Source organism: Mixophyes fleayi, chromosome 7 (genome assembly GCF_038048845.1).
Source record: "Mixophyes fleayi isolate aMixFle1 chromosome 7, aMixFle1.hap1, whole genome shotgun sequence".
Lineage (NCBI taxonomy): Eukaryota > Metazoa > Chordata > Amphibia > Anura > Limnodynastidae > Mixophyes > Mixophyes fleayi.
Genome location: NC_134408.1, coordinates 91,708,828 through 91,733,394, shown reverse-complemented (window position 1 = coordinate 91,733,394; position 24,567 = coordinate 91,708,828). Strand labels below are relative to the sequence as shown.

Genomic DNA, 24,567 nt, shown 5'->3' with positions numbered 1-24,567 from the left:
ACAGATTGGCATTCATGGACTTCTGAGGAGAGCAAAACTTATATTGTCTCATATGTCATATGCAGGTTCATACTACCCCTTTGATGTAAGAATGTCACTAAAGACAATTCCAAGAACTGAATAGATGAGAATGAAAACTATAGCAGCAATGCTGTACAACACACTTGCATAGTAGTTACAGATGTGTGAGATGTTGTCTGGAACTGTACATGGTCACCAAATTACAGAAAATTAAAGAAACAGCAGCCCCAGAGGTATTGCTAATAAAATAGTTTATTAACATTGCCTCTCATGCTGTTGTTTATAACAATGTGAACTATAACACAGACATGAAACAAGAACTACAATTTAACACAATGTAAGACCAGCAATTGACGCTTTGCAACCTAGCGTGTGTTCCCATAACCACATTTAATACATTTTGTTTGATGATGCACGTCTGCAAAACTAGGGTGGATTATGTCCTACACTTACAGACCTTGCCAAGAACTCCATATGTCCAAGGTGAGTTCAAAGAAACATTCATACTGTATGCAGTATGCTGGCATAGCTTAATTTGACATGTGCATAGAATGATCAGTGCTTGTAATGAGTACATCTTGCAATTATGCAAACCAGTTAAATTTAACTGAAGATTCAATATTGAATCTCTGGAAGCACACCGGTATTTGTAGTTCATTCCTTAAAGTGAAGATCAGAAAACTTCATGAACTCTGAAGTGGTTATCCAAAGAAGGTACTTTATAGGCAAAATGTAAATGGTTATCCACCACTACATTATACCCTTTTAGAAGCTCTACAAATTGTCTGTGCTCCTCCCCAATCCAGGATCTCATTGAGTCACTGACTTGGTAAGGAGTAACATGAGTATGGACTATAATATGCATCTGAGCAAACACTTTTATAATTTCCGGGCACGTTATCCATGTGTTGCTACCGCCAGAATGTCCCCCATCCAGCCAATACATTGATTCTATGTTGCCCACAAAAGAATTGATATCTTTATCTTTTTTTGCTTCTTGCATTTCATGAAGTAGCTGATTTAATACAACGCATCCTTTGCTGAATCCAATCAGAGTAAATGACAAGGAACCCTTTACAGATGGTGAACCAAGATCAACTGCTGAGTTTTTTGTGCAATGAACAATACTTTCTTCTTCTGAATGGCAGCCATTTGTGGAATACATGGACTCCAAATGGCCCACAGAAGGGTTATAGTCTCTGTTAGCACCATACTCACTACTTTGAGAGATCAGCACATTTTGTGCCACAGTGGAAGCATTTACAAGTAAGGAATGAAGTTGCCTAAAAGCTTCCAGATCCACGCTGTGTTTTGGTGCTCCAAACATGTTACTCTCCACAAAATTGTCGTAGCAGCTGAACTTGTGCAAATGCATACGGGAAGGTTTTACAATCCACACATAACTGGAAGGAAATCGTTGAGAAAGAATTGCAGCAATATCTTCTAGGCTCCACTGTTTCCAGCGGAAATTCTCTGAGTGACTTGCCATAAGATCTCGATAATTCTGGAACCACAACAAACCATAAACAAACATAAGAAAAGACATTTTGCTTTATGTAGTACATGCAAATTTAAATGAAAGTTTTTGGGATATATTAAATAACTTTGCAATATGATTTCCTAAATAGTACCTGATTAATGAGTTTAGTCATGATTACTATAGTAAGAGAAATGTTAAATTCTTGTCCATATTTAAACATATAATATACTAATCTACTCATGAATTCTTCTCAATAGACCACTAAACCTAAATACAAGTTGTCTTATATAAAAGAGCGACTGATAACTATTTAAATGTTGACAGAACTTGCGATGTCGGACATAGTGAGGCTTATTTAGAGTTAAGCATAAATCCAGCAAGAAGGTGTAATTGTGCACCTTGACAAAATCATGTTGCTTTGTGGGAGAGATGGGGTTTAAAATATAAGCTCAGTCTTAGATGTGGGAGGGGGACTGCATCCTTGCTCAACTCTAAATTGCAGTGTTAAAATGAACCTTACCAATATTTATGTGCTATATGCAAAGGCAGGCAGAATTCTTCCTGCACATAAAGGAAATAAAAAAAGTATAATTGCAAGTACATTATGCCATCCAGAAAAGTTTCCAACACACAATTTGATACTCCCACCAACCTTTGGTAGACAGACCTCCCATTAATTTCTAGCTTCTTCTTTATCTTACTATACTCTTCAGAGGGGAGATAAAAATACACAAATTTCACACATAGGTTCCTCACACCACACAGAAATCCAATTCTATGGATGGATCATTGATGTTTTGGGCTTCAAAAATTTAACAAATTATTTTGGAAAAAAATGGTTTGTCCAGGTGTAAATCTGCACCCTTAAGCTGGATTTGCAGCGAACTCTAAATAAGACCCATTTTTGAGTAGCTATTGTTCTCCATTATTATTCATTTTCGACGAAAGGTGGCTAAAAGAAGAACGGACATGTCATTAAATGGGATTACTAACAGTAAGTGTGCTTTATATAGAAAAAACTCTCGCACATATACAACTTTATCTACAATGTAGTCAGCTCCTACAACATTTACATATATACATATATATATATATATATATATATATATACACACACATACACATACACACACACAAGTTAACCCGTGCATGATACTCATGCATTCTAGTCAAATCAAGCTACTTAAGGTGTTAAAAAGGTTCTTGTCATGCATTTGGGCCATAGCCCAGGCCTCAACCACCAACCACTCCCCACTGTCACCCCCGGCAACCAACCACTCCCAACTGTCACTTCTCCTTCAAGAAATATATATATATTTTTTTTAAATCTTTATAAACCCTTTTAACAATTAACAAATTAAATTAACAAATTAAAAACATCTTAGTATACCAAATTTCAGCCCTTTCTGAATTTTTTTTCCACACACACTAAGAATTTAGTAGATCAGTGTATAACTCCGCCCAGCAGGTGGCGCTGCAGCTTGGTTTTATTTTTTCCACACACACACACAGACAGACTAACACACGCCACTAGACATTTATATTATAGATATATATATAAATGTTACTACTAGTTATTTAATGTAAGCCAATTTGTATTTTAAGTTTAGTGGTTCACTAAAATCCAGTACCAATATTGTTGATATGTACTTTTATGAGTTGTTTGAAGGCAAGCAATAGTTTCAACACTCACTTATGTCTATAAAATTTGTGTCTGCCAACACATTTGACCCATTAGTACCCTGCACAATATTTTGTGTCACATTTCTGGGTGTCGAGAGTTAAACATACAGCCGACACACAGAGAAGGCAGTTATTCTGCAGGGTGGATTAATATTATTGACATTGTAATCCATCAATTCACTAGAAATCTATTGACATCACTGAATTCTAGTGACCCAAAACTACATTTTCATGAATATTATTGTAGGTCCTAAATTGTCCACCTCCACTTTGAGAAGACAGCAGGTGCATTTTAAAATCTACTAACCTTCCTGCTAAGCTTAAAGGCCCATACAGATGTGTTATTTAAAAAACACATACATAGAATTTATTTTTTAAGAAAAAGTGCATGGAAAGGATGTCTATATATTCTGAGTGTCCCCTACATACAGCCTAAATGAAATAATACTATTAGTGTTCTTCCCTTTTTAGATAGGGCTCGCTCATATATATGTGTGCGCTGAATATTTGGTCAATCAGTTTACAGACATAATTATTGTGGGGGCAACTGTATTTAATTGTCCTGTATACATTACTTGCCATGATCCTTTCACCTGCATATAACATTATTTTTATAGCAACTATTATTCTGTTCTGCTTTTCACACAATTTTTAAAATTACAATAACTTGAGATGACTGTGGTTAGGGGGTTAAAAAATATAACGTCACATAATTAACTCAACCCAATTGATTACAGCTAGAACACATGCGAGAAAGGCATAAGCTGAGTATTACTTCCTTGTGACATATACACAGTCATGCTATTCCTGCCCATTGCACTACCAGGGAAGGAGTCAGGTGCAGGAGCACAGATGCTGTCATCATGCACTAGGTTCAGTTTATAGCTGTGATACAGCACTACTCCAGCTAGTGTCGCAAAGGTCCATCATTATCAGCAATCAGACTCGCCTGCACGTCTCCCGGGAAATAGACGACGTGATGCGGCCTCTGAGCTTTCTCCCGAGGCGGGCACAACAACATGTCGTTACACTTGGTGGGCTCAGCCCCGGCCACAGCTGGAAACCGAAACATTGGGTGGGGGTCCGGTGCAGCACTCACCCCCGCACACATGCTCATCACCCCGGCCACAGTCTGAAGGAACAGACGGCGAGCGGAGCTCAAGGCTAGACGTAAACCGCGCATGAAGCTGCGACAACTAAGAAGCGTTTTCCACTATTACTGGGTGTCCGTACGTCACTGCGTATGACATCATTGCGCCGGAACCACAGAGTTTTGTAGTCCAGTTACCATGGTAACGGGCTACTCTACAAATATTTTAATCGATAGGATGTAATGCCTGCCAAATGTCCCTATTGTAGGGACAGGTCTACGTTTTAGAAGTTTGTCCCTGGAAATGTTCCTGTCTTTCAGTATTAGCCAACTACACAATATTAAATTAACTGTTACCATCTATTGTATTCTCTGCAACCAAAATGTAACTCAAAGTGAAAGTAATGGAAGCTTACATAATATATCCTAACCTTAGGTATCAAGTAGAAAATCTTATGCTTTTTAAATATTTCTCTTTTCAAATGGCAATGAAACAAAGGCAATATATCTCAATTTGCAATCTACAATGGAAAATTTCTCCAATTTGACTATGTTGCTTCAGTTCAAACATTCTTATACACCTATCAGTTATCAGCAATCACCACCACGACCTAGATCATAGCAAGAGCACAAGTATTGCATCCTGTTAGGAATGTTGCATTTATAAATGTGTGTGCATGTATATATATCCGATACATCTTGCTATGATTTAGCCAGTGTATAATCCAGCAAGACCCAGAAGTGTCCTGTGGAACTTGTTAGTTTTTATTACATTGATGATCCATTGACGTGGAAGTTATTGCTGCACCCTGCCTGAAATGATTGAATTATTGTCTGTTGGTCGTGCACATTTTCTACTATTACAGGGTTATATATATATATATATATATATATATATATATATATATATATATATATATATATATATATATATATAATCGTATATATAGGAACAAAAATAATAATCAGTGGCACTTAGTTCAGAATTGTGCGCATAAGTAATAAATGTTCATTCACACCAATACACTTCATCCATATAAGAAGGCATCCTTCCTTCAAAGCTTCAGCTGGTAAAGCCAATTAATATAAAATCTGGGAGGAAAAAAGGAGGACACAAGAGCGTATAATAGTGTAGTATTTTAAGGAGTATATTCCAGAAAAACAAAATGTGTAAGTAAGAGCCGTACCAGATCTATAATTCATAAATGCTCATCAATACAAGAGTTCTGGGTTGTCCTGCTTACACTATGTACATCCACTCCAGTCTTGTGTGCTCATGGAAAAGAAAAAAGAAAGAATCAAAACTGGTGTAGTATTCAGAGGCAGAACTAGCAAACTGTAGACCCCAGTACAAGGAAGCAGGCAGGAGGGAAATTGCTAGTTCTGACCATATGCATCTGCCGTTATCTCCATGGGTCACAATGCACCAATGGTAGTTCCACCACTGCGATGGTGTACAAAATCTTTGAAAGATAGGAAATTCCCAGAATAGATGCCAACAATTTGCACCCCTTGCAGTGTATTTAGAAAAGACGTATCAGTCCCTAGGACAAATATACTAAGTCTTTTTAGAGTTGTATAAACCCTACGCAATATATAAAGTTGTATTTGCTGAAATTTATTTGAAAGAGTAGGTGTTTACAATAAGCCATTGTCAGACAACTTGTTGACTAAAAAGGGGTAACAGCAGAGGCTAATTTATTAGAAGACAGTGCCAAATGATGGACTTTCATAGGAACATTGAACTGTACTTGCAAGGCATGATGGAGTTGCAAATATCTAAAGAGACTAGATATTTCAAATTCAATACTTAACTGTTCAACTTAATTTAAGCATTTTTTTTTAGCAAGACAATTGACCTATCATTACCAACACTAATACAGAAACCCCTACCTAATAAATTTAGGAGTTTTTAAAATGTCCTATTACCACATAGAGGAGAGCCTTGATCTGCACGCTCCTTTTGCATGGATGAATTACATATGTTCCATAACTGGACCTCATCTATTGCTGCGCTCTGATCATGTATTAAATGTGCATAGTGTTACCTGCTGCTATTAACAACTGAACTATTGCTGTGCTCTAATCCTGTATTAAATTTATCGATTATTACCTGCTGCTATCAAGTACTTTATCATTTTACTCCTGTGTTGTGTCAGTATTGTGCTTCTAGCTTCCAGAGGAATAGGCTATCAGTAACTGGGGTCTAATCCTGCTTGAGTGCAAAATAGTTCCTGACAGGTGGCCTAACTGTTTTTGCATTCAGAGAAAATTAACCCTCACATGCTCCACTAATGCAGAACCAACCCCATGACAGTCAGCCAAAATGTATTAAGTTCACAAAATCTGTCCCCCTGTGGCTACAAGAGGTTTTAACATCATCCCAGGGGTGACTGGTGGGAAATATTGATGGGTCTATAATGCATCTCCAAAGCCAAAGGGACCAGCTTACAAAACACAAGTGCAATATCTATATGAGAAAAAGAATGGTGCGTTGAGGAGTAGCTATCACGCATCTCACCGGTTTAGTTCCACTCTGATCCTTATCTTTCATCTTTTATTGGTTTTCCTTGGTTACTGCTATCTGCTATACAGACTGGCATTCCTCTATCCTCAGACGTCATCTTGCCAAGTATTCGGCACATGGAAACCTTTAAAACCTCTGCTCCACAGTGATTGGATGATCACCAGTCAGTTCCCTTTATAAGGGTCCTCCTCATTTCTATGGGTTGCAGATCATCAGGTCTCCCTATCTGATAGGAAGCATCACCTCTGACACCTGTTCGTGCTTATACTTACCTTTGTTCCTGACTTTGTGGGTTTGGCCGTTCATTCATCGGCTGCAGCTTCACTCGATATCGGTCCTGTTTCAGATCTATAACACCTGTATGGATCTCAGTGCTTCTGCTCTCTGCAGTTCATCGCTTCACAGCATTACATGTTCAGCTTATTCCACAGTCAAGACCTGTGGCCTCACTGCAGAGCATTGCTCATCATCATTCCTGTTCCAGAGTTATAGCACCTGTGTGGATCTCAGCACTTCTGCTCTCTGCAGTTTATCGCTTCACAGCTACGCCTGTTCAGCCTAACCCGCTGCTAAGATCTGTGACTATATGCTTCGCTCAGCATTCGTCCTGTTCCTGAATTACTACACAAGCTCATCGCTTCACAGCATCATCGTTCAGCTTATTCTGCTGTTAAGACCTGTGACTATACTGCATCGCTCAGCACCTGTCCTGTTCTTGAATTTCTACACTACGGGGTAAATGTATGAATGTCCGATTTCTGCAAGTCGCCGGAAATCGGCGACTTTGCAGGTAAAATTTAAAGCGGCGATAGCTTGTAAAGGCAAGTTTGCCTTTACAAGCCATCGCCCCTTTCAATTTTCACAAATCGTACATTCATACATATACCCCTACGTGTATACCTCTGTCTTTCTGAGTCCGGCAGCTCATCGCTTCACAGTACTACCTGCTCAGCCTATTCCGATATTGAGACTTGTGGCTATACTGCTGATTATCGCACAATATCCGTCCAGTTCCTGAATTTCCATATACCTGAGGCTACATTCCATTCTGCCTTATAGCTACTTCATGGTTCTCCAAATTATCTGCTCTGCGCCCCCTAGAGGACCACGACCTGCGGTTGAGAGCAGCTAAGACCATATTCCCTTGCGGGAATCCCTGGTGAATATCTATCTTCCGTTAAATTCCGCACCTCTCTGGGGTAAACTGTCACTCAAGCAGAGATCAAGACCATTCCCACTATCTGGCTTTCGTGACAGTAGCAAAAAAATTGCTCAAACTCCAGATTTCTAAAGCGCCAGACATCTAAATAAATTTCATAGATCAATTGCACAAAAATGTCAGACCTCCATAGCATGTAGCGGCAGAAGATTCTCCTCCGCTATCTAGGCCTCAGGACCCACTAACGGTGCAGGTTTCCCAGATGACAAGTGAAATAATTATAAAACATGGATCTGTTACAATGTGTTGGTCAGTAATGAATACTCCTGTGCTCCAGTAAGGAGATATAGAAAACATGCCCTGTTAGGGGGCCCTGAGGACTGGCTTTGGGAAACCCTGATCTAGATGCACATCCATCACCATATCAGAACAGTGCATTAAACATAATGACAATATGGAGGTGGAGTATAGACCGCTAAAATCAAAAGCGGTCTAATGGATTAATCTGCTTTTTATTGTTTTAAAACTTAATTTTTTACATTTTAAAATAGAGACCACTTCAGAGTTTGATGTGAATGGAGCATGACAGAGCCATCTAACCCAATGTTTAGAGAGTGCCAAGTGTTTACTACAAACTAAATGGGTCTCCAATAAACAAGCAATGTCTGACTTAAACTGTCATTTCATCATTCAGACCTCTGACATTCCAGGGGAACAGCAATTTAAATTTGAAACCACAACACTGAGACCTAGGGCCTCATTTCCACTTGCCCCATCACAGAAATCACATATTATAACATTAATATTATAAAAATAGTAATAATACCTGAGACACACACACACATACAAAAAGAAAAATCTAATTCTAAACCCACATACCCTGTAAGTGGAAAAGTGGAGGTGTTGCCCATAGCAACCAGATTCTAGCTATCATTTTCTAGAACGTGTCATATATTATTAGTCAGAATCTGATTGGTTCGTAAGGGCAACTCCTCCACTTTTCCTTTTAGAAGTTTTAGTAAATCTAGCTCTAAGGCTGCTACCTATGTTTTAGAATTAACCCTTTACGCACAAATGTACGGGAGCTGTAAGTAAATTTTATAAAATCTGGCCTAATTGGAATCAGTCCAGACTGTCGCTCCTAGAGAATGATAATATTTTGTTCCCCTAGGGTGTCCGATCCTGTAGAGTTCTTACCTTCTTTTCCTGTTGTCTGGTAGTGTTCTAGGGCCCGATTCATCAAAATTCGCAAACGCATACGCATCTGCTAAATGGCTCTGCGCATGCGCGAAACGACGCTTAAGCAGCGCAAAACACTACATACGCTACTCAAGCACGGCAGATACAGCTCTCAAAAGGCGACTCAATCTCAAACTCCAACGCAAATAGATTTGAGATGACTGCTGACCACTTGAGAACATATGGGTGGGAATGGGCGGAGAGTAGGCGCGGACTGGGCGGAGATGAGATAGTACTTGAGTAAAGTAGGCGTTATGCTTTTTCACTTGAGAATAGTAGGCGTTCCCTCTGCCCAGATGAGTGAAACTGACGTCACTCCTGTCTCAAATCTTTCACAAAAGTTAAGGAAGGCCAGGGTCATGTTTAACTCCAATACAGCTAGCTAAAACCACTATTAAACGCCTTTAGGAGCATCTTTTGCGTTTAAAATGCAAAACGAAATATGCACAACATACATACATATCAATACAGACTGCCTGTGGCAAAAAATGTTTTTTTTTAAAATATTTTTTTTATTGAGCTTTTACATATCTTACAAATGTTCCATTAGTATGTTTGTGTAAATTAAGCTTGTTTTGCTTTAAATACCCCTTTCTAATCAATGCAATTCGCAAGTGCAACATGTTTGATGTTATTTTGGCCCTTTGGCCTCAATCCGGGACTGCCGGAATGCCGGAATTAGTTAGCTGGAAATAGCGCCCTCTGCTGCTTACTGCCTCTTCAGTAAAGAGGACTGCCTTTTATAGGCCTGTACACTGCTAGCCACATATCTCCTCAGCATTATGGGGAGAATCCAGGTCACAGTGCATTCCGGCTGCCGGAATGGTTGCCTCAGTGCATTCCACATTCATTCCAATGCCGGAATGGTTGCCTCAGTGCATTCCACATTCATTCCACTGCCGGAATGGTTGCCTCAGTGCATTCCACATTCATTCCGGCTGCCGGAATGGTTGCCTCAGTGCATTCCACATTCATTCCGGCTGCCGGAATGGTTGCCTCAGTGCATTCCACATTCATTCCGGCTGCCGGAATGGTTGCCTCAGTGCATTCCACATTCATTCCACTGCCGGAATTGCTGTGCACACTGCATGGGTAAGTATTTCATTTTATGTAAAATGTCTCCCAAACAATAGACTTTGTCATAAATATTTATGATAAATCTCCAACCATTCTGAACAATTACCAATATCATTAGTCTCAATATGTTACATGCCTGATTTGACAGTTGGTGATGGTGCGTTTGCAAGAACAAATAATATTAATAGACATATAATAACTCGAAAATATATTTCAGGGTTTTACACACATGATTTATGCAAATTTAAAACAAGTGTACTATTACCACAGGGACACTTTTAACAGCAACACAAATTGTCTAAGGATATTAATGATCCCTAAGAGCCGAGGGCTGGTGAGGACTCGAACCCACGTAGCAAGCTGGCAAGGTGGATTGGCTAACTGCTACACCACTGTACAAGTGGTGATGTCAAGGGAATAGAATACAAATTAAAGATGACCAGCAACTTCTAGCATAAGTTGTTTCCCTTAAAACATGGGGAAAAATGCCAATACTTGGAAATATGATACCCAGAAAGATTTGGTGCATGCAGAGTCACAATTTATGCATATCGAAATATATCCATGTTGATAAATACAAATCAAAAATAGAACATTTATTGCTCCCATTTCTATAATTTGATTTGGTGGAGCACTTAGCTTTTTCAACTGTTGCCAGTACAGATTTCACATATCTTTGAAATCCAAAGTCTTTGCCAACAACTGCTTTGCTGTGTTGTAGCTGATAACACTGTTGAACATTACATATAGCCACCTTACACACCAAAACATATACTAAGTCACAGAGTGGAATAAATACCCTCAAACTTGTAAATATACCAAGGTTAGCCACATACACGCATCATTCAGGGTTCAAACTCATTACCTTGTTGTTGCAAGCTCATTTCTTTATTCACTGAGTTATACTTCACATTGAAACACCAACACCAAACTGCACATTAACTAGTTAGCACAGCTGAATGACTGTCTTAGACCTGATAAATTGGCCATGTTGCAATTAATATGTACAGCATGATGGATAACGTGGTATTCAAATAATAACCCTAGATAAACACACACATTAATAAAAACACTGTTTTACTAAAGCAACAGGAGCTGCAAAAACGTCACCAAACAAATGCGAATTAAGCGCGTTTGCGAATCTTACGCTAAATACAAGCAGTTGCATATAGTTTTTTACTTTTAGGAGTATGCTTAATAATGTGTTTTATTAACTCAATTGGTGCTTAGGGTTGACCTGGGGCCTTGAACTTCTGCACTTAGTATTGGGGGGTGAAATACATAACCACTACACTATCATGGCACATCTAAATGTAGCACATGCAAATGAATAATACCTCATAGAATTGTACTTAAAACTATTTTACCCATACTATTGCCACAACACTAACAGCTTAGCTCATTAATGACATCTGTAATAATCGTTATAATCTCTACTTACCTACAGAAAATAAACGTTGCTCACATGTCAGGTCACTTTTACACAAAACCACACTTGGCTAATTAGAACGCACCTGCGTGCTCCTAATGACGTGTCCGGCATACTCTCCAGCCTACTCACCTGCATTTAATTCACTAATTACAGTGTTACTTAAAAAGACCTTGCTTGGCTTTCTGTGTTGTTGGGAGATTCACAATTCTGGGTAAGTAGCCCTTAATGGTGAAATGTTTCATAATCTCTGCAGTTTATTGCTGTACCTTGCTCAACACTCATGTTTATTTGTAGGAAAAGATATTGGTGAGATACAGATAGAAAATTATGCTGAAAGGTCATAATGGTTAAGAATTTTATGTTGAAGGTTAGTGGAAAAGTCTTTAATTAGCTGCAGAGTTTGAATATTGAGGCAACTGTGTAGACTTGGGATGTGTCTCTGCATAGATACCTCTCGACTGTAGTGACACACATAAAGATTATCCATCTATATTGATTTATTTTGTACCTGTTTACCCTCCCCTCCACAGATCTTGGTCCTGGATTGTGTTTTTTGGGTGTCTAGTGATTGCTTATTGACATTCCACATTTGTCTGTGTGTGTGGTAAGTAGAAACCAGATATTGTTTTATTACATACCCCTTGTTAAAATACTTTGCATTAAGAATGTCCATACTGTTTTTTGTTTTTTTTCTCTTTTCTTTTTCTAATACCTTTTATTTGAAGTGTGGTTTTTCAGACCCTACCTTAAAGACACATTAACACTCTGTGCTTGAGTCATTAAGGAGAGCAAAGGATAAAAAATAAGTAAATGTTCTAGTGGACAAAGCATGTTACAATGAAAGGGGTTAATGTTGTAATTTTTATTATTTTTTTTGGAACAAAACATAAATATCTTCACATTTAAAAGATCAGTGGTCAAATCATGTGCAAGCTTAGTCAAGGGTTGATTATCTAAGGTATGGTTATTCAAAATGGGAATATGAATAGACATGGTCTGGTGTGTTACTGAAATGGTTTCTATGTGTAATAATAGGGGAAAAACCATGCCTACCTGTATTTTACCTTTACAATGTGTGTAGAAAGTATAGCTTCATGCCTCCAAGTTTAGCCTTAATGTCTTTAGCTAAATGCACGTTAATGGGGTAGTTTAAATCAACAGCCTAATGTGGCAACATAATTGATGTTTGGTTTTTCTACAGTTTATTGATCAGCACATATAGTGTTGAAGTGCACATTATTGACACTTTATTTGTTTTTCTTATATCTACAGCCTTTAGATTACACTTGGCCTGCAGTGCTGGCTTTTCTGCCATTGCACTTCCCTTTGGAGTTGGTGGATGTTGCCATGGTGAAGGGTGTTTTCAAATGTAAGTAGTATAGTGCTATCTGCACTAAAATGTGATTGGCCAGTGAGTGTGCTCCATACAATAATGTCGTCGTTACTAAGCCTGCAATGTGTGGTTGCACAAACAAAACATATGGGCAGATGCTAGCTATGTAACATATGGGTTTGGTGTTTCAAATTAAGTCAAATAGTGCATTCAGAATCCTAGGTATAGTCCAAACACACAAGCCATTATTATACACTATAATATTACTGGCTTTTTTACACATGCCAATACATTGCTCAATCTCTTGATATCAAAATGCAAGTTGTCTGACCTAATATTGCCATATTAATTTGTTGCCTTTCGTTCAACAGGGTGTGTTGGCGTGGATTTTGGATTTGTGCAATTCGTGTCTCACTACATGTTGTTGAATTTCCCCAGAGCTCCAAGCCTGCTTATGTCTCTCTTCAGTCTGGCCAGATTGTCATCTCTTAATCCAAGGAATTTTTACACACACAGACCATTACCTTGTTTGCTTTGTTTTTGTCAGCACATTTGAATTCATATATGTAATAAATCTAGCCTATGCTGCAAATGTGTCAGCAATCAGTTGTCATGCCATTTTGTACCATTACTACAGTGCACTGAATAATATTTTAATACCCATAAATCCATGTGTAGTGCTTTCAAAACTATTGTGGAACAGGTTTTATTTTAAATGAATATATGAAATCTAGGTGTGGTTATTTTCTCCTTTGCCACAGATTCACCATAGCCTACAAACACGCTCAATGGGGTAAATGTATAGTTTTAGAAAATGGCTATAGTGTGGAGGTTTGTATGTGTGTTTGGTGCTTAGTAGTAAATTGTTTGGACACTTTCAGCTTTTAGAGCGAACATGTGATGTGCGTAGGAATATAGACATCACATCACATCACATCACATCACATTACAGGTAAATGTATATAAAGAAAGCAAAAATGTTAGCAGTGTCAGGTCACACACTACCAACTTTTGGCCCTGGGCCAAATGGGATAACAATATTTTTCGCTTGTGCTAGTGGCACTTTGTTTCAAAGTGTTCCAACACCCACATGCCAGACACAAACCCCACACTAACAATTATGGGGAATGCATTAGGGCACTAAGCTAGTGGAGTCTTGCTACAAGGCCATAATACCATCACCTAGGGCCTGAATCATTAGTAATCTTCTTATTTTGTGCAAAAGGTAAGATGCTTATTGTTACGAAGAAACGGGGAGATAAGAGTGAAGCAAAGATGGATTTTCATCCTAGCGTAAGAAATTCGTCACTTATGCAGTGGCTTTTGCTTCTTATCTCCCTTTTCTGAGCATGAACAGAGTGGATTAGCTCAAGATAAGCAAAAAATGACAGATAAGATCCTTAATGAATCAGGCCCCTAGTTTGCTAATTGGTCAAGGCAGCTATATGTAAACTTACAGCCACCATAGATACTCCACATGAGAACTAGTTACATTAGTCTGATTACCCATTGTTAGGCAGCAGTCACTTGATATGTTTGCTGAACCTGATAATGCAGGTCTCCAATGTTATTGTGGTGTAGAAATGTGAAATTTATTCTCAAAACCATTTTCATGTAGGTTGCCCTCTGAAAGTGGAAAGTAGTGACAAATTAACATTCCACCTTTGTTTCTCTTCAAAGTGTGTCATAATACCACCTATGTCTGTTTAAACATGCTAGTCAATGTTAACAATAATTTGCAGCATTTGTCCATGCCTTGGGCAAGGGAAGTACAAAGCCTTAATGTACAGATATCCTCCCTTTAGGATTATGGCTCCATGTTCAAATTCCTTTACCACCATCTAATCCAGGGGTGGGCAAACCTGTCCTCAAGGGCCATATCCAGTTCATGTTTTTAGGATTTGTTTAATCATGTACAGCTGAGTTAATCTATTTGGCTGGGTCAGTAATTATCCCACCTGTTTCTACAGACAGAAATCCTAAAAACATGAACTGGATATGGCCCTTGAGGACAGGTTTGCCCACCCCTGATCTAATCCAAGAGTGTTGGGCCGAGCACACAGTATTTTGAGGGATTAATGTCTGGTAGATATTGTTGATGTTTACATTGTTAGGTGAGGCATCCAGTTTTTTTGGCTTATAGAGGGTGAACGTGTGCAATGGGTACCTGTGTCTGTATTGGCAAGAAATCACAACATACCAAGCTTCACACGATAATATGTTGCCCGTTATAGAAAATTGCTTGGCCTTGCATAAATGTTTTCCAAAACTGGAAGGGAGCCAAATCCAAGTGACGTGCCCACTTTAACAATGAATGTATCAGTGTACATTACGTAAGAAACTCTAGGGTCTGTTTGTTATAATAATGTATTCAAGGTTCCAGATTGGTTTAAACTATCATGGATTGGGGGGATCAGATCATAGAGTTTGGAAAAGTCTTTACAGGATAGAGGAGTTTGGTGGACAAACTACCTCTTGGAGTCTACTTGTATTACAGAGTGTGCTTCTTTGTCTGACCAAACCATATCTATACTCCAAGCTTTTTCATTTGCGTCTTACATGATTAGTCAGACACACAGCACTACATACACCCTTATAGTGTGTCAAACTGTCACGTTAGTCTGTATTTCTTGATCCGAATCAGGGACCCTTGGGATTACCTGCAGCAGGTCTGAATCTGAACAGAGCAGCCTGGATGATCTTCCTGCTCATGTTCTTGCTGATTGTCCAATCTAGCAGGGGAATGAGCAGTCTGAGAATGTGGACACAAACACTGATTTTGTAATGCAGCCAGAAACACTGGGGCCAATAACTATCCACTGGAGAGAAGTGTGTTGTTCAGGCAATGAACAGATCACAGCAGCAGCTTTAAATGGTTTGTCCCAAGCAACTATTGGCTGAGCACTTAATGGGATCACAGGTGCTGAATCTGGTTGATCTGGAATGATCACCTGACTGCATCCAAGATGCCTGTGCACATGCAGCAGAACAAACAGTGTGTGTTTGATTACAAACGGAGCTGTGGAGGACGGGAATGTTGCTGACGACCAGAAGGCACCCAGGTAGCCGTGATATGACAGCGGCTGATGGGGTAAGTGCACCTAAGATCCAAATGTGAGACCCAACCTATATGTGCTTAGTGCAATAAGGTCATGAGGTTACATGTAAATAACTGTTATGCTAAATGACGTCGAGTGTACCACACACTGTGCATTAGCACTAATCTTAAATACAAATCCCTTATTAGATTTTTAGAATTAGCACAGATTCGTACCTGTACTAAATAGTAGTTAATATTTGTCCTGTGCCATCATGGGAAAATAAATATTAAAATTTATTTGGGTTACCTTAACACCTGTCTTTTGTGGCTCCTTTGTGTCAGGTTACAGTTTGCAAATGCAATACTTTCTTGACAGAATGATTTGCCCTACCTCTAAAGGGGCACTGTAGTTGCATGTTGTGTTTGCAATTATTTAGTCAGGCAAATAAAGAAACACTGTGGCAAAAGCATTAAGAAGCTTACCTTGATACACTTCTTGTTTAAGTCTTCTTCAGCAAACCATGGGCCAGATTCATTCTGGAAAGGTAAGGCAAAGTAACTAAGCAAGGGCAAAGCATGTCAGTTTGGAGGGGAATGTAAACCAAAAATGTCATTGGAGATGTAATTTTGGGGTAGGAGAGGTCCTACCTGACATGAACATTTCAGTGTACAAATAAGCTATCAAGTATTTGTGCGGTACATTAGGATACAGACATTTTTTTTATTTTCGTGCTCTAAACCTATTGCTATTTTGCACCACTTGCATTTTAAAAGGCTTTTGAGCAGCATTCAGAAATATGTATCCTTGACATCTAGGTTCATTACTCAATCAGGGCCATGGCATGGTTTTGGTCAGCACACTGATATTAGATACATATTTGTTTGAATACGTTAATGAATCAGCCAGTTTGTTTGGAGATTATACTATGGTTAGACTTGATAACAAGCATTGTTATTACAAAAAACATTATGGAATCTGCCGTAAAAAAGAAATAGACATTTCAGTAGTAGGATTTTTTTTTATTATAAAAAAAAAAAAAAATTACATATTTTCGTCATATATTAAACTATATTTGTTAGGTTAAAACAATACAAATTACTTTTTCCGTGTTTTTTTTAAAGCCGGTTGGATGGGAGGCTCCCCTACTCCGACTTCTTGTCACCCGTGATGTAGAGGAGTCAGAGGAACCAGGCAATGGGGCAAGGCAAGCGGGTTGTGTCCGACGAGGTGAAGGTGCAGGGTCAGGGGATGGGGATGGGGCCACGACAGGCGAGGGGGAAGTGGGCACAACGGGGGATTGGCCATAGCCACGAGCAAAGGCAAAACACATAAGACGACATAGTTCGGGGTCAGGGAGGGCGGAGGCGACAGACACATCAGGGAGGGCGGAGGCGACAGACACATCAGGGAGGGCGGAGGCGACAGAAACATCAGGGAGGGCGGAGGTGACAGACACATCAGGGAGGGCGGAGGCGACAGACACATCAGGGAGGGCGGAGGCGACAGACACATCAGGGAGGGCGGAGGCGACAGACACATCAGGGAGGGCGGAGGCGACAGACAACTGGGTATGGGGGCTGCCGAACAAATAATCTGAGCTGGGTGAAGGGATTGTGCCGGAGGTGCGTTGGGAGTGGACATGCAAGATATCACCCAGGAGTGTTGCAATATTTGTCACTGAAGTATTTAAATTATCAATTTTGGTGGCGAGTGTCGTCAGTAAAGAGGTGTGTGTGCTCATGAAATCGGAGAGTGTGTGACGGTCGATTTGCTGATCTGTGTGTTGGACAGTGCTTGATATGTGTGACAGGTGAACATTCTGTGCAAGAGTGACGTCTTTAAGATTTTCGGCTGCGCGTGCGAGTGTCCGCTGCCTTACATATTCAGCTGGAGCCAGCTGAGGCTCCTCCACATCACGGGCAACTTCTTCATCCACCGGTGAAGCAGGCGCCTGCTGCTCACATGCTGTAGAGAGATAAGTAAAATAAAGTAATTAGAATCAATGAGTAAGGTGCGATATTATATTGGCAAAAACATCTTACAACGCGTGATGTAGCATTGGTAAAGTGTCAGCTTCCCTTGAATGTGCTAGCAGCCCTTTCCGCTCCCCAAATACAAACATTGCCACTTATGGTCTGACATTTTAGGATGAGCCCTTCATATTGAGACCATTTGTCTTCAGTGTGTAAATGTCATTTCCTACTATGTGATAGGCAAACACATTGTGCAATTGAAGTTTACCTTCACACACACATCCTGAGAGTTGACACTTTTACTCAGACAGATACAAAGCTTTACAGACATTAAGAAAGCAAACTCATCATGTACCTAGTGGAGCGGCCTCTCCTGTTCGGGGTGGGCTAGAGCCAGTGTCTATGTCGCCCACCCCAACTATCTCCACCAGGGCTATTGCAGCCCTCGCCCGCTCCTCGAGGGGTGTTAAAGTAGTACGTAGTCGAGGCCCCCCACCAGTGCCTTGAGCATGCCTGTGAAGCTCAACAAGCTTCGCTTTCAGGCGTCCTTTATAGTCTGCCCATCTGTGGAATAGACAAACATTATTGCCTCACATAGTACCTTCAACTCTAAATGACACATTTTTCAATCAAATACATTGCACGTTTGCTAATCACAACAATTTAACCTTCACATACAGTAATACAGAATTTGCTCTTTTGAAGTGCGTATAATGTGGTAAACATATTATGTCAATGTGACCAAGGGCCATGGTGTTAGTTTCTGAAAACAAAGGGCCTGATCAACAAATGCATTGGAGTCACAAGGTGGTTTCACCTCACAGGTGACTAATGCTACTATGTCACAATATCCATATTTATCTCTAGCGATATCTATATATATTATTTGACAAATACACACAGTCAGTAAAGTTAAATAGGGCTATTATTTCTAAATTTAATTCGTACCTTTTCTGTACTTCAACCTTTGTACGCTCATACGGAGATATTTCATTTATGAGCCTTGTGATTTCCTGCCAATGGGTTTGGCGCTCGCGTCCGGTTATTTGGCGGTTCCCACTGTGGAACCTCGCCAGAACCTCTTCTACCAGCACCTCCAGCTCCTCCTCTATGAAGTTGTTTTTACGCCTAGTTGGCAGCCCTGGTGCCTCCACATTACTTGGGCCAGCATCAGACATATTCCTATTTCAAAGATAAGTTGTGTCTTTATAGGCAATGCACACAGTCAGGTGGTGATACAGAATCTAAGCACATTCCCCCCCTACATAAGGTACAATTTCACAAACTTCTAACTAGGTCTAAAACACATGCCCCTTATTATAATAAACATTGTGGTTTGTCTATTTAACGGCCATTTAGTTTGACCACTGCATTTTGACTGACATATTAGTCAAATACTATAGCAACATTCTCCTACTACTACTACTACTCTTCACTTTTCAAACCATAACATTGGTTTACAGGTTAGCAACACACCAAAATGAAGGATATCACTCAGTTGCAAACCCTATATTGTGTAATTATTATTAATATTTGGTTACAAATCAGCCACCATTTGGACCCATGTGTCCATCAATGCAATGAGCTAGTTATTATGCCGTTGAACAAGGATAAGGTTCAAAAGAACTTAGCATACTGTAGGCTACTATTGAAAACTTTACATGTTGAATGTGAGGCCAGGGGCCCTTTGCTTAGCAGTTTTTTTTACATTCCGGCCACACATATTGCAGAGCAAACAGTTTACTACATTAGGAGATAAAAATATTTTGGAACTATCCAGAAATTTCAGATAAATTCTTATACTTACTTTTCTCCAAAGTTTGGCACAAAAGACACAAATTATTTTGATAGTCAACTGGGTAATGCGTGGTATGGGCTGCGAAAAAAAAAACAAATTAATTTTTATAAGCAAGAAAAGGTAATGTGGTAAACAAAGCTAACCTCCTAATTTGAATATGGATAAGGTTCAAAAGAACTTAGCATACTGTAGGCAGAAAACTTTAGGAGAACACAAAAAAAAAAAAAATCTTTCAATCTCTGATTTAGTTTGGTACTTACTGTTTGTTGTTGGCTTCTTAGAACAATCATCCAAATGTAATGTAATGAAATCTTGACTGTGCTCTATCCAGGCTAAAAAGCGAATGAACAGGCACTAGACCAAAGCACAGGTGGGTTTAAATGGAGTGTTGAATTAATAAACCAGGTGTACACTCTTCTTCCTAATTGCGGAGCACACTGTACTCGTCTCAGTGCAGGCGCCCGCCATGTTCTTGGTGGGAGAGACAATCAGAGTCACAACACAGGTGTGTGAAACCTCCGCGTGTGACGTGAGCACGCCCATACGTGCTCAGCGAACCAATCGGAACGCAGAGGCCCCCATTTTGTGTTATAGACATTATACCAAAATGAGGGCTGCAATTTTCAGCAGGCGTGAGCTGAGAGTCCTTGCAGAGGGTATGGACAATGTACCCTCTGGACGGTATGTGTCCAACGAGGTGAAGGTGCGGGCCTATCAAAGGGTCCGCAGACGCCTCCGCCTCCGATACAACATTCGGCGGAGCACCGTTCAGCTCCAACGGCGGTGGAGCGATCTCCGGCGCCGCCAGCCCCAGCTTCTGGAGGAGCTCCGTAGGGAGATCAGAATAAGTGAGTTCTCTACTAATCGCCAAAAAAAAGTCAACATATATATATATTTGCTCTATGGCCCTGATTCATGAAGGATCCTTAACTTGAGAAACTTCTTATTTCAGTCTCCTGGACAAAACCATGTTACAATGCAAGGGGTGCAAATTAGTGTTCAGTTTTGCACATAAGTTAAATACTGACTGTTTTTTCATTTAGCACACAGATACTTGATAGATTATTTGTACACGGAAGTTTAAAGTTGATATTTGTGTGCTACATGAAAAAGCAGTCAGTATTTAATTTATGGTCAAAACAGATTACTAATTTGCACCCCTTGCATTGTAACATGGTTTTGTCCAGGAGACTGAAATAAGAAGTTTCTCAAGTTAAGGATCCTTCATGAATCAGGCCCTATGTTTGTAAATATGTTCACCCTAAACACCTGACATGGCCTACATAACAATGTGCAAGCACACTATAAAGGTCATGCCCCTTCCAGTGCACCCAAAAAGCTTTGGCTCCTGTGTCCTAAATGTGTCTGCTAACCATTTACTGACCTAAATGTTTTTGTGTGACAATTCTCACCATTAAGTGTGGTTTAGGAAATCAGGCATTCTAAGTCTTGACCCGAGTGCTGTAACTTGCTAGTCTAACCTTAAAAACATTTTGGAGTGGAAGATGTGTTGTCATTATTGGGCCAAGATTTAAAAGGCACGTTTCAAATACAAAACACCTTAGTGTTTAGACTGATTTTTGCAAGCTCCCATAAGATGCAAACAGATTAGATAGTGTGCTAGATATAGCTAATCAATTATTACTTAACTGCCTATTTAGACTCTTTTAGACTGTAAGGTAGTCCCAACAAAGGGTGATTTCCAAAGTATACTCAACATTCAAAGCTTTTTGACCTCCATCCACTAATTCGGTGGTCCTGTAGAGAACTAATTGACCAGGGCCAAGGGAGTTTGATGACTTAAAAGCACCTACATGAAAAAAACATACCACGGCCAAATGTGAACAAAACCTAATTAGGCGGCCAGTAGTATGTTTGGGGAGTGTGGTAGACAACACATGCAAATATGGAGCAAGCCTCCAAACATATGTAACTATCATCAGGGAGTTGAACTCCTGACCCCAGTGCTGTGAGGCAGACGTGCTAACCACTAGACCACTGTGCTGGGCTGACAAGTCATGTGAAATGCTTTCTGTTCATCATGTTTACCTCCTTGCATTGTTAGTAGCAAATATTTATGCCTGCTGACAATGTAAAGTTGATTAAATATGTATGATCACCTGATTGTCAAAATACAATAGTTTTTTTCAAATGGTGATTGTGTTAACATGTCCTTTTGTTTATATTTCCTTTTTTCAAACAGACCGAGCACGCTGGGAACGCCGCCGGGCATTAGTCGAGGCGCAGGCAGCTGAGGAGGAGGAGGAGGAGGAGCAGCAGCCAGTGGCGGTGGCAGTGCCACTGTCATCGGAGGAGGAGGAGGCGGCGGTGCCAGTGGCAGTGTCGCAGGAGGAGGAGGCGGTGCCAGTGGCAGTGTCGCAGGAGGAGGAGGAGGCGGTGCCAGTGGCAGTGGCAGTGTCGGAGGAGGAGGAGGAGGTGGTGCCAGTGGCAATGGCAGTGGAGGAGCAGGAGGAGGAGGAGGCGGTGCCAGTGCCGGTGCCAGTGGCAGCAGCGGTGGAGGAGGACGAGGAGCAGGCTGACCGGGAGCCCCAGGATTTAGCGGACTCCACATCAGGCAGCCAAGAGGCAGTGGAGTTGGAAGATTGTAAGTATTTGCGATAAGTGATGGACATAGTTATACAAGATTGACATGTGCATTATACTTGTACATAATCCCTGCTGTGACATATGTTGATTAAATGGTGCCTTAAATGCCACAGGTCGAACACTTATAATATCTGCCTATACATTTTAGGCGCATTAAACACTCAAACCACAGCCATAGCCATCTTAACACATGGGCACGCAGGGCATTGGGCAAAACAATGTGGCCGCTAGCCTGGTCAACTCGTCAGTATATTAATGACTTGTTTATAAAATCTAATATACACCAAAATCGTTCGAATTCCTGTGAGTGATTGTATAGGTAGTGGCCCATGTAGTGCATAGGACCTGGGGCCAATAATGCTGGATAAGACAACCCTGTACATGGCCCTCTCCCCGTGGCTCACCAGAATTTAGTACATTGATTCGAATGCCTTCTCGATGTCTAATGTGCGTGCAAATGGTTTTGTGGCCAGAGGCCTAAGTTTTGAAAGTAATGTAACAGTAAACATCTCTAGTAAATCCTGTCTGTTTGATGAAATATGTATCCATGTATGTAATGTTTAATTTCTGATTTCTTTCAGCACCCACTGAGGAAGCTGGCAATTGGCCTCCACCACCACCCACCGCAGCAGAACTGATGGCCCACATGGGTCAAATTGTGGAGGACCTGGAAGGCCTCCACGTACATATTGGGAACATTGTAGGCAACCTGCGTTTTAAATTGGCCTACTGGGCCTCATTTCGATGATATTTTATTTATTGATGTATATGTAAATAGTTTGAAAAGATTGTTGTGTTTTAAAAATATATAACTTTATAAAAAAACAAACCTTGGTGTGTGTGTCTTTATTCATCTCATTACACAACATGTGGGTATATATAATAGTCCGAAAAGAGTAATGAAGAAAGATGTTTTGCTTATAACATCATTTGTAAAACACAAAAGGATTTCTTTAGCTATTTGCATGTAATCCAAAAGTAACATGTGCCCTCCACGAACAAGCCACCCCTATAAGAGGTATTGCATCTGTAGGCCCTGTGTGCAAGATAAAATCCAAAAATGTCAAACGCTCTAGCTAGTTACCAATTCCCCCAAATACATATGTCATTGTAGTGATAGTCCAAGGTTACATTCAAGTAACAGTGACACATTGAAGAGAGCCTCGAAAGTGTACCCAGAAGTGGCGTCAGTGGTGTAAGGCAGAAGTGCAAGCGAGGCAAAGGACCATCGTACTGGAGTGTGGAGAGCGGCCTGTTTGGATACAGCTGAGTACATGACATAACGTGTACGCCATGGATCCAGATGAAAGTCTATTTGCTGACAATGTTGCATTTACTTCCAAGGAAGCTGTCACCTACAACACCCCCCCCCCTTAGTCCATTTAGAATACTCAATGTCAGCATGCACCTAATACTGTGCATGTGAAGTATAGCCCGTGAGGCTTCTTGGATTTTCCCTCCAAATAAATATTTACTTTCAATACAGTATAAATCTGAGGGCATATTTTACAATATGGTTGAGCGTGTATAACAAATGCAAAATAAAAAAAAAAAACATTGTGTCCCATTTCTTGTTAGGATAATGATTCCAGTCCACACATTAGTTATGGGTATGCTCAGTATTTGAACTCATGTCTGCTGTGTTGTGAGTCCAAAGTGCTAACCAGTGAGCTACCTGTGAGATAGGTATTTTGTGAGAAATTTGTGTGAATAATGAAGAGTAGTATTAAGTGTGAGGTGTCTGTGTAGCACGCATGCTGTATTGTTGGTGTTGTCTGTGTATTTTCATGTCTCAGGTTGGGGTAGCGGGTAGCTGTCCCCATTTGCATACAGTCATTCCTGAGTTGTAATCCAGACAGAAACCCTTCCTCTGTGTGGAGGTTGTATATACACTCTTGTGTGTATCCTTTATGGAAGAGTATGCTATGCATTCATTTTGCTGAAAAGGCAAAGATGTATTCACACCACATACATTTTAATACATTCGTTATTCATGTGTTTTTAATGTAGCCATGTGCATGCATTTTGCATACTATACGGCGACTTGAAATCGAAGAAATCCTAAACACAGATCGTGAGCAATGTGTTTTTGACAAGTGTGTATTAG

The 24,567-nt window shown here is 40.1% G+C and overlaps 4 protein-coding genes and 1 long non-coding RNA gene across 6 annotated transcripts in view; 3 read left to right on the top strand and 2 right to left on the bottom strand.

Annotated features, from left to right (window-relative positions):
• Positions 1-24,567, top strand: part of VPS8 (VPS8 subunit of CORVET complex) — a 361,642-nt gene that overhangs the window by 33,677 nt on the left and 303,398 nt on the right. The gene's annotated exons all lie outside the window — the stretch shown is intronic.
• Positions 73-4,412, bottom strand: C7H2orf69 (chromosome 7 C2orf69 homolog). 2 transcript variants are annotated; one of them, XM_075180092.1, is made up of 2 exons: positions 4,134-4,412; positions 73-1,525 (listed from the first exon to the last, which is right to left on the bottom strand). In XM_075180092.1, exons 1-2 carry the CDS (start codon positions 4,365-4,367, stop codon positions 695-697), a joined length of 1,065 nt encoding a protein of 354 aa, XP_075036193.1. In that variant the 5' UTR covers positions 4,368-4,412; the 3' UTR covers positions 73-694. The 2 variants fall into 2 exon arrangements, with proteins under 2 accessions (XP_075036193.1, XP_075036194.1); XM_075180093.1 differs by having other exon boundaries at positions 4,284-4,412.
• LOC142096978 (uncharacterized) lies at positions 10,948-13,644 on the top strand. Its single transcript, XR_012678076.1, has 3 exons — positions 10,948-12,312; positions 12,981-13,077; positions 13,413-13,644. It is a non-coding gene; the product is annotated as an uncharacterized LOC142096978 (long non-coding RNA).
• On the bottom strand, positions 14,347-19,599 carry LOC142098063 (myb-related transcription factor, partner of profilin-like). Its single transcript, XM_075180508.1, has 4 exons — positions 19,004-19,599; positions 18,411-18,619; positions 17,844-18,047; positions 14,347-14,384 (listed from the first exon to the last, which is right to left on the bottom strand). The coding sequence occupies exons 1-4, from the start codon at positions 19,231-19,233 to the stop codon at positions 14,347-14,349; spliced, it is 681 nt and encodes a 226-aa protein (XP_075036609.1). The 5' UTR covers positions 19,234-19,599.
• On the top strand, positions 21,900-23,289 carry LOC142097870 (uncharacterized). Its single transcript, XM_075180091.1, has 2 exons — positions 21,900-22,458; positions 23,042-23,289. Exons 1-2 carry the CDS (start codon positions 22,005-22,007, stop codon positions 23,206-23,208), a joined length of 621 nt encoding a protein of 206 aa, XP_075036192.1. The 5' UTR covers positions 21,900-22,004; the 3' UTR covers positions 23,209-23,289.

Excerpts from the sequence above, each read along its gene's own strand:
- LOC142097870 (XM_075180091.1), top strand. The coding sequence starts at position 22,005 with ATGGTGATTGTGTTAACATGTCCTTTTGTTTATATTTCCTTTTTTCAA. Across the intron at positions 22,459-23,041 it reads GGCAGTGGAGTTGGAAGATT|CACCCACTGAGGAAGCTGGC; the intron begins GTAAGTATTTGC and ends GATTTCTTTCAG.
- C7H2orf69 (XM_075180092.1), bottom strand. The coding sequence starts at position 4,367 with ATGCGCGGTTTACGTCTAGCCTTGAGCTCCGCTCGCCGTCTGTTCCTT. Across the intron at positions 1,526-4,133 it reads ATTTCCCGGGAGACGTGCAG|AATTATCGAGATCTTATGGC; the intron begins GCGAGTCTGATT and ends TTGTGGTTCCAG.
- LOC142098063 (XM_075180508.1), bottom strand. The coding sequence starts at position 19,233 with ATGTCTGATGCTGGCCCAAGTAATGTGGAGGCACCAGGGCTGCCAACT. Across the intron at positions 18,620-19,003 it reads AAGGTTGAAGTACAGAAAAG|ATGGGCAGACTATAAAGGAC; the intron begins GTACGAATTAAA and ends TCTATTCCACAG. Across the intron at positions 18,048-18,410 it reads AGGAGAGGCCGCTCCACTAG|CATGTGAGCAGCAGGCGCCT; the intron begins GTACATGATGAG and ends ATCTCTCTACAG.